Below are 8514 nucleotides of genomic sequence, written 5' to 3'. Positions count from 1 at the left end.
CATTCCCGAGTCTGTCACTTCTTTCTGTTTTGAGATTTGAATTTGATGAACTTTTAAAGAGACGTCCCAACAAAAAGCATATCTTCAATTCAGAGAAGACGTTACTAAAAGACTAGTTGAAATAGTCTACATGAAAAGTGGGAAACAGTTAACAAATAAAAGCAAAATACACAATAAAGACCAAGATCAATTGTCATAATCTTGTTTCAGATTATTTCTTTAATGGACATAAAAATCCATCAATCTAAACAAACATGTTTGATGTGTTTATATTCAAAATAATCCTGTTGACCCTTCAACATGATGGTAAAATCAGGAAAGGCTCTTCGATAAAAGTTTTAAAAAGAGACTATATACAAATGTACTAATGTCACAACATTAAAATCCTACAACCCAATACATGTGTTGTTTCATGAATCTTTAGAGGTAAATAAGCTTTTTGTTTATTCATCTCATCTTTTAAACAATGAAATTGTATCAGAGACTAGTAGAATAAGAGATATATGCTGTACAGTATATTGCCATTACGTTTCAATGAGAAATACACTTCCAAATCTTTCAAGAATAAGTCAATATGTAAAGAGCTTATTGATAAGTCTGTTTGTTGTTTTGGACATGAAGACATTAGTTGGTGGTAAAACGTTTCATAACTTCTGTGTAACCATAATTATCTCCTGGTGTATTGAGACCTCTAATATGTAGAAATATATGTGAAGTATTAATAACTGAAGAACAGCAGAAGAACAAGTTTAACTTGATTTTTTGCATAATTGATGATTGATAAAGTTTGTGTACTACACTTGAGTATTTCCATTTTATGCTACTACATACTCCACCACATCCCAGAGACAAATATTGTTCTTTTAAACTGTATATTTATCTGACAGCTATTATGGCAACAAATGTATTAATTTATAAAATATGGCACTGTGCTATAGATTACGTTTTCCAACAAAACACAATATAAAGTACTTAAAATGAGCTCCACCTCCACCTGTAACATTAAAATGCTTATGTGTTAAATTATCAGTGATAATATACCAATAATATGATACGCCTTTAATGATATAACTCTGAAAGGATCCATTCTGCCCAACTACTTACAACTCTAAACATATTTTGCTGTTCATACTTTTGTCCTTTTACTTATTATTATATAAGACTTTTACTTGTAACTGTCTTTTTCACTTAGTATTGCTACTGTTACTTCAGTAAAAGGTGGGTAGTTCTTCCACCTTTGTCAATAATGAAAATAATCATTTGTTTATAATATAAAATAAGCTCGAAACTCACCCAACTGCAACTGTAAAATACTGCTTTTACAGAAATGCCTGATGATGAAAAAAATAAAATAAAAAAAATAAATGCACGATGAGCCAACGATGGTGGTGAAGTATTGTAGAAGATGTACGAAAGAAAGAAATCACACTCAAACACAAACATAATTCGAACATTGTGATGCAGTTATCCTCCACGTCGCCACGTGTCGCTGCTGCATCGTTTTATGGAGCCAGTAATGGTGGTCAATCCCACAATACACCTCTTCAGATCAGATAGAGTTCAAAACTCTGCTTTCCTAGTTGTTCAATGGAAATACATCACACGGGCTGGTTGTATGTTGTTTTCTAGGTGTATTGTGAGACAATAGAAGATGAAAATAATAAATGGTTAATTTTGAACTGTGACACCGTAATTCAGAGAGGTGGTAAGGTGGTACGCAAAGCTTCAGCGCCATGTTGGAAGTGTGATCTTTCTGGTTCATGAGTATGATGATTGGTTGAATCACGGAATATCTGTGAAAGGTGCATCCCACACCTTGTTACGCTATGTGCCTCAGCCCTTCTGACCCAGGACCAGAACTCATCAAACGGTATGCTTTATGTGAAAACAAAGAAAGATGTCATTACTCAAGTCAACAGTATAATTTATCTGTCTGTTGCAGAGACAACCGAGGCAATGGCTCATTTATAACTGATGCAAATTATATAATCTTGCAGCATCGCTAACCATGTCTATTAGTTTAGTCATCATTAAATATCAATAATATATTTCATAATTAATAAAAACTTAATGTAAATCAAGGTATTTATATCTGAATGTCGTTCACTTTCACACGTAGAAAAAAAAAATCTAAAACTATTTATAAAAATACAATGAAATAATGCAAGTGATTAAACGTGCTAAGATGTTGCATTGTTCTTCTAAAAGTTATGGTGTGTTATGTACCCATACAAATAAAATAAAAACGAAATGTAACGTTACTTAGTTTATCGCGATACTTCTTCAAATTGACGTCACGACTGGGAGATCTCAACTCGTGCAAACAGAAATGGTGGTTCCCTGTCCCATGGTCCATGTGGCTTCGAAGACATAAAATATCCTTCATAACTTCACGTTTACTCATTTAATATAGTTATAACACACAACAGTCTGGTTGGGTGAAGCTGCAAGCAGTTCTTTGAGGAATTAAAGATGCAACACGACGACGTAAGTGTGTTAAATTCAATTTAAAGCAAGCTTCTAATGTGCTCTGCTAAGTCTTCATGCTAACGTTAGCTAACCGGTAACTATTTGGAAGCTGATTAGTCTAGGTTCTTTTTATGAATTACATCTGTTCAAGAGCTCCAGTTGCTACTGAGCAGTTATTAACTTTACCAATTATATACGCGTAGAAATATAATGTTTAGAAAGGCATAGGTACAATTTCATGAGACTGATACAGGTTGCTATAACATTTTTAATTTAGAAAGTCACAAATAGGAACATTATGTGAATTATTATTATTATTATACTAGTGCTGTTACAAATGAAAAGGCTCCTTATGAAACTCAGTGCATGTTTGTAATGTGTTGAATCTGCTTCCTGTAGGTGATCTGGGACATTATAGGGAACAAACAGTTCTGCTCCTTCAAAGTCAAGTAAGTCTAACTTAATCTGCTCCTTATTCAGTCAGTCATTCAGTAAGAGAGTTGGATAATAGCCTAGAGATGAATTTCTCACGGTTTGTGTAAGAGATGCAGAGATGTTAGCAGGTAGTAAAAGGGCTATAGAATAAAATAGAATTCCCTTATTTTTGCACAATAAACTGAAGTATTAATCCTGACGGTGCATACACACATATAAAACAGTAATAAGAAGTGGAGAAAACTCTAAATATAGGTTTAAAAATATTAACATATGGTATAGATAGGAAAATATGCATTTGTTGTGATAAACAGATGTTTGAGCCTTTGTCACTTTTGGCACATTGCTGGGTTGTAGTGGCGTTTTAAACAAGTAATACTGTTGGAAATAAATACAAAGAATATGCTAAGGTGCCGTTGGAATCTGAACATAAGTGCGGTGTTAGATATACAACTCCATACCAAAATATATAATTTCATTGTGTAAAAGGCTAAAAGTGTAGCGTTCCTAATTAATTCCCATGCAGAGTTTTCATACACATAAAGTTTACATACATACATATATATCCTGGAGGTCCTGGATTTTTGCAACCCTAGTCGTAATCCAAATACAAATGGTAGTCGGAAGTCCCATTTCTCCTTGCAATATTCGTGATGTGAACCAAAATTAAAACGTATATGTTACTGTCCAGTGTTTCATATTTTATTTACTGTAAAGTGTTCAAGAGTTTCTTATGTTGCACAAAATGAGATGAAATGAAAGAGTGAGAGTGAGATGAAACAGTTCCAACCAAACCAATATCTTCTTCTTCTTCTTTGTGTCCAGGACGAAGAGTCAGGGCTTCTGTCGTAATGAATACAACGTCACAGGATTGTGTAACCGCTCGTCCTGTCCGCTGGCCAACAGTCAGTACGCCACCATCAGAGAGGAGAAAGGTACACATTTTATACACTAACATTATCCAACCAATCTGTAAACTATTGGTTGGAAATATTCAAGAAGAACGATGACCAAGACAAGAGAAAGAATAACTATAGTCAATCAGTTCATTAATGTTGTTGTGTTTTTCTTGCAGGTCAGTGTTTCCTCTACATGAAGGTGATCGAGAGAGCAGCTTTTCCTGCCAAGATGTGGGAGAAGGTAAGCTTTATTTATTTCACAGTTGGTCAAGATACTTTTTTTACCATAACTTAAAAATAAGTTGCTATATGCTACAAAGAGCTTCAATCACTGACTTGTGTTTTAGCATTAAGAAGCTATGTAACTGTCCGAAAAATAGATGTGATGTAGCACATTGGCAGCTTTAAAGAAAAACTACATTAACCCTTGTAGACCCGTTTGTTTTTATTTAGGGGGAGACGGGATGTTTAAAGGGAAATGGCTGGTCAACAGTCGGTGGCATCTAGAAGTGTTGCACTGTACATAAGGCAACCTTAATATTAATTTGACACGCTGCTCAGCACTTTGTCAAGCTGTTAAAAGTGTAGAAGGGCATAGAACATTTTGATCGAAGGATATGATGCCCATTGTCATTTTCTGTTATGTCTCATAGGTTGTCTCAGCCTTAACCAATTGTTACAGAGAATTAATGCCAACCATTTTTGAGCACTTTAGAATTAATAAAATGGGTCAGAAATCCCTCCGAAATACCACATTAAGACACCAAGACCTTGAGGAACACCAGAAAAATTCATGCTGTGATTTGGTGTAAAAAAAAGAACAGCATTTTTCAGCAATTGGGTAGCGAGCACCCTCTGTTCTGGAAATTCCTCAGACACCTCCTTATTGTCAGTATATCTTGGAAAGCCTCTAGTTTGTGGTTTGTACATTTTCACGAGGTTGTGATTATCCTATATTCTGAAATCCTGACAAACATTCAATATATTTAATTTTTATCAAATTAAGAACTTCTGTTTTATGTTGGACAAATGCAGACAGACTTTTCAAACTAAAATGTACGTTTTTACTTGTGTGTTTTGCACATTTAGTCTTTATTTATAAATATGTGTGTTTGCAGGTGAAGCTCAGTAAGAACTACGAGAAAGCTCTGGAACAGATCGATGAGAATTTGATCTACTGGCCACGATTCATCCGACACAAATGCAAACAACGTTTTACAAAAATCACTCAGTACCTGATCCGCATGCGCAAACTGGTCCTCAAGAGACAGTAAGTACTACTGACACATTGTTACTAAATACTACAACATGCTACTACAGTAAAGTACTGAGCGGGAAGAGTTAAGTTTTTCTGATTTAACATTTGACCACACTTTATTCATCCAGAGAGAAAGTGTTAAACTGTCAAACAGCCGCAGTATAAAGTATACATAAAAATAAAAAAATAATATTAAGGGGCAAACCAAATGTACACAATGCCAGGAATGTAAACCGGTTAGCGCCAGGGATCACATAAAATATTTTTCTGACACTTTTTCAGGAGGAAGTTGGTTCCTCTCAGCAGGAAGGTGGAGAGGAGAGAGAAGAGGAAAGAGGTGAGTCATCAACTCCACACATGAGCAAGCACGTTGGTAACTCTTGACATGATTAGACTCAAGCATTAAAGGGGCATTAATCGATGCGTGTTGCGTTTGTAGGAGAAAGCTCTGATCGCTGCTCAGCTGGATAACGCCATCGAGAAGGAGCTTCTGGAAAGACTCAAACAGGGAACGGTACGACACTCTGAAACTTTCATTATTTTTTTACATTGTGTCAAGTTCACCTGGAGCAGAACAATAAAGCATTAAAAGGAGTTCAGATAGTTCACGCAACTGCAGAGGGGAAATCGGTTCTTGTAATAAAGACGATTATATGTAATCATGTGTTTTATGAATATGTTTTCAGTATGGAGACATCTACAACTTCCCTGTCCATGCCTTCGACAAAGCTCTGGAGCAGCAGGACGCAGAGAGCGAGTCTGAGGAAGAGGAAGAGGGGGAGGAGGAGGAAGATGACGAGGTAATGAAGGACACTTTCATCATATCTGCTGAAACTGACTTTACACACGCGATTCTCCAAATGCTCGATTCAATTAACTTTTTTGTTCTAAGTTCACTGTTTGATTCTCGATTTTTACTTCTTTTTTTTTTTAAGCGCATGTTGTTATGTAATTATTAGAATAAAATTCGAAGATTTAATGCCCAAATGCATCCTGTAATTGATACGTACTACACTACTCAGGGTTACTGTACGTACACACCGCCGCCAACTTGAGCTGCAAAGAAGCTCTGGCCGCCCTGTCAAGGACGCTTGTCAAAAAGAACCTTTTTGACGCGTTGGCCGCTCTGACGTGGCAGCATTCTATGTTCGACCATGGGAGAAGAACAAGCAGCCACTGCACGGCCAATACATCCACACTAGAAACATTTTATAAATTACACATATAATTACAGAATTTGTATTGTTTGTTGGTCTCAGCAAAACGGTTAGCTTGGTCGTTAGACGCTGAACCGCAGCAGAATGCAGACAGAGCGAGCATCGCCAGACTCTAATCTCTGTTGATCCGTGCAGGACTTCACTGTGAGTGGACTATTTAGAGACCATGTGACCGACAGGTAATGCGAACTGGTTCCTATTCTTCATATCGCAATTGATCGTGAGCTCAGCAACGGCAATTACAAACTTTTCCTCCAACTAATGTTTTGGTAGGAACGAAAGTTTACATTGCATGTTTCTTCGGAATCAGCCAGCGAGAAGGACTTCTATATTCCGATTGGTTCCTAGCGTTTGCGACTGAACCGCGTCATATCTCATTACCATAAAGTTGAACTACTTTCAACTTTCTGATTGACGCTCTGGTCGCTCAAAACGTTATGCCAACAAATTTTCCGCTCCTTGCAGCTGAGAGATGCCAGCTTCCATTGAAGATGAATGACTTCCCTTAATTTGAGAAGCTCAATTTGGCGTTGGTGTGTACGTACAGTTACGCATGGTCAATGCCACTATAAGACTGGGTGTTGTTACATGTTCTGTCTACTAAAGTGACTTTCAATATCCGCCTGGCCTTGAAGGGGACCTACGTCACAGCGCATTGTGTTTCCAACACGGCGCTCTGTTTACATTATTCCACCACAAGGACACAGCAAACACAAATTAACAGAGCTGTCATGAAACATGATCTAACAAGTGTCTGTTGTAAAGGCTTATGGTGCTCGGTTAGCACACTGACATCATTACTAGAAAGCAAAAGCCAAAACGATTTGTCAAAAAAAAAACGCTAACGACATAGATACTAAGCCGTACGATTCTGTCACTGCTTTTTTAGGGATTTATAAGCAAGCTGACTCGTGCAGATTGTTGTTACTGAGAATACAGCTGCCATGTTAGCCGTGGTGCCAGTGGAAGAAAGTGGTACATGCACATAACAGAGCTTGCTAACTTTGGCTTTTTTACTAAATCGTTGTCAACATAGAGTAACTCACTGGAAATCCAACATACTTCCACATCGGCAACGAGGAGGGGGTCCTCTTTCACTGAAGTTGCCAATGTTGAAAACTGTGTTAATGGGTCTCTTGCATCTGCAGTTGCCATGCTGTCTTTTGACTGGCTGTAGTTAAGTTAAAAGAGGTTAACTTGCACTTCAACACGTGTTTTTTTCCGCTTGGCAAGCTGACCGGATGTGACACGAGGGTGTGGCAGCATCAACGTTTTAATTCAAAGTTTGTGAATGTGAATTAATTTCGGTTTCAAATAAAATTATTCGATTATTATTTTTGATTTAAAATTACAATTGAAATGACATCCGTACTTTACACAGTGTTTAAGTTTGTATGTGCTGTCAGAAGACTCGTTTAGCGTGTGGGGATGTGAACGCGTCTCCTTTGTGTCTGCAGGACACTGGGAAGAGAGAGTTTGTAGCAGAAGAAGAAATTGAGGAGAGCGACCTGAGCGATTTTGAGGTAAGTCTCAATGATTGGTAAACTACGTGGATCTGTGTGCAGGGATCAGTGAAGTTCAGAATTTATTTTAGATTATTTTTTGAGGCATTTTTAGACCTTAATTCCACAGGACAGATGAAGATATGAAAGGGGAGAGAGGGGGAATGACATGCAGCAAAGGGCTGCAGGTAGGAGTCAAACCCGCGGCCGCTGCATTGAGGAGTTAACTATATGTGTGCGTCTGCACTACCAACTGAGTTAACTCACATTTTAAAACAACAGGTTTGACTTTCTTTCTGTATTCCTCCGGTATACTGGACATGAAGAACTCGTTTATGAGACAAAATCCAGTCATTCTCTGTGAAAAAGAATTTGAAAGAGCTGCAACGATGAGTTAATTTATTATTCCTAGTTGATGGAAATACATCTAATTGACAACTATTATGAGCATTATTTTAAGTCAAACTAATCATGACAACAATCAGCAGATTAATAGATATACAAGATAATCGTTAGATGCATCCCTGTCCCAAATCTTATCTGAAGCTAACACGAGTAAGACGTTTCAGATCTTTTAGTATAAAACTGCGTTTTTCTCAGTTTCAGCCCTCTGTCCATAATAAAATATTTAAAATCTTATAACACCTGCTTGGTTTTAGCTACAGTGGGTACGGAAAGTATTCAGACCCCTTTAAATTTTTCACTCTTTGTTTCATTGCAGCCATTTTCCAAAA

General features: G+C 37.1%; 1 protein-coding gene and 1 non-coding gene across 3 annotated transcripts in view; both read left to right on the top strand.

Moving 5' to 3' along the window:
* Positions 1-1747: 1747 nt before the first annotated feature.
* Positions 1748-1848, top strand: LOC117945568. The gene has a single exon (XR_004656835.1). It is a non-coding gene; the product is annotated as a small nucleolar RNA U13 (small nucleolar RNA).
* Positions 1849-2279: 431 nt separating this feature from the next.
* mak16 (MAK16 homolog (S. cerevisiae)) overlaps positions 2280-8514 on the top strand; it is a 7293-nt gene continuing 1058 nt past the window's right edge. The window contains exons 1-9 of one of the 2 annotated variants that reach the window (XM_034872717.1): positions 2280-2487; positions 2869-2918; positions 3730-3839; positions 3980-4044; positions 4922-5073; positions 5344-5398; positions 5501-5575; positions 5748-5861; positions 7736-7801. In XM_034872717.1, the coding sequence (XP_034728608.1) occupies positions 2473-2487; positions 2869-2918; positions 3730-3839; positions 3980-4044; positions 4922-5073; positions 5344-5398; positions 5501-5575; positions 5748-5861; positions 7736-7801 (702 nt within the window). In that variant the 5' untranslated portion in view covers positions 2280-2472. The remainder of the gene's footprint in view (positions 2488-2868; positions 2919-3729; positions 3840-3979; positions 4045-4921; positions 5074-5343; positions 5399-5500; positions 5576-5747; positions 5862-7735; positions 7802-8514) is intronic. The other variant, XM_034872718.1, reaches the window with a different exon arrangement.

Source organism: Etheostoma cragini, chromosome 5, assembly GCF_013103735.1.
Source record: "Etheostoma cragini isolate CJK2018 chromosome 5, CSU_Ecrag_1.0, whole genome shotgun sequence".
NCBI classification, from domain to species: Eukaryota; Metazoa; Chordata; class Actinopteri; order Perciformes; family Percidae; genus Etheostoma; species Etheostoma cragini.
The sequence above is the reverse complement of the archived record's forward strand: the minus strand, read 5'-3'. Positions and strand labels throughout refer to the sequence as shown.